This window comes from Penaeus monodon, chromosome 24 (assembly GCF_015228065.2).
Source record: "Penaeus monodon isolate SGIC_2016 chromosome 24, NSTDA_Pmon_1, whole genome shotgun sequence".
In the NCBI taxonomy this organism is placed as follows: Eukaryota; Metazoa; Arthropoda; class Malacostraca; order Decapoda; family Penaeidae; genus Penaeus; species Penaeus monodon.
The window spans coordinates 25721212-25722059 of record NC_051409.1 but is presented as its reverse complement, the minus strand read 5'-3'; the positions used below and the strand labels follow the sequence as shown (position 1 = coordinate 25722059).

Here is an 848-nt window from a genome sequence, read left to right as displayed (position 1 = left end):
GCGGCGCCTGCGGCTGGCCTCCTCCGTGACCAGGTGCAGCGGCGCCGAGGGCAGGCCGTCGCCGGAGTCCTCCGAGGGCGGCGACGGCGACCGCTGGCCGAGGTCCGGTGGCCAGAGCGTGTTCTGCGGCTGGCTGGGGGCGGGCGCCTCGGGCTCGGGCCTCCGGGCGAGGGCCGACAGGTAGCCGCCGAGGCTGGCGGCCGCCATCTGGGAGAACGCGGCGGCGGTGTACATGTGCGCCAAAGGACCTGCGGAAACACAGCGATTAGGTTCCGTATGGGCTTCAACGCCAATAAAAGGATATGTATTCATATATGCATTTTGAAAACTTCGGTGGACCTCACGGGCCAAATACGAACTCGCGTCTTACCTAATGATGGGTATGAGCCTATGTGCGCCGGGGGCGGCGTGGTGAGGGGATGTGTGGGCGCGTGGGCGGGTGAGGGCAGCCTGGAGCTGCCCTGGTGGCTGCTGGAGGGCGAAGGCGCGCCGGGCTGCAGGCCGGAGCCGCCGGGGGAGTAGGGGGACATGCCGCCTCCTGCTGGGGGCTTGGCACTGCTGTTGCTGCCCAGGCTCTCCATCTTGACGTGGAACGGAATCTTGTTCTCCATCTTGACGATCTCAGGGAAGGAGACGAACCTGCAAGGCGAGCGGAGGTTAACACGGGCGGGGCAGAGGAGGGAGAGAAAGAAGAGGAGGGAGAGGAGGGAGAGGAGGGAGAGGAGGGAGAGGAGGGAGGGGAGGGAGAGGAGGGCCCCGGGCGCTGACCTCGCCTCAGAGGCTACAGGGACGTGTCAGACGACCTTTGGAGCGGTAGAAAAATCATAGAGAATAAAAGAAATATTGGA

The 848-nt window shown here is 65.0% G+C and overlaps 1 protein-coding gene across 1 annotated transcript in view; it reads right to left on the bottom strand.

Moving 5' to 3' along the window:
* Window positions 1-848, bottom strand: part of LOC119588924 (ETS domain-containing protein Elk-4-like) — a gene marked incomplete at its 5' end in the record, with an annotated part of 45690 nt that overhangs the window by 668 nt on the left and 44174 nt on the right. The window contains 2 exon segments of the mRNA XM_037937540.1: window positions 1-248; window positions 371-639. Of these exon segments, the coding sequence (XP_037793468.1) occupies window positions 1-248; window positions 371-639 (517 nt within the window).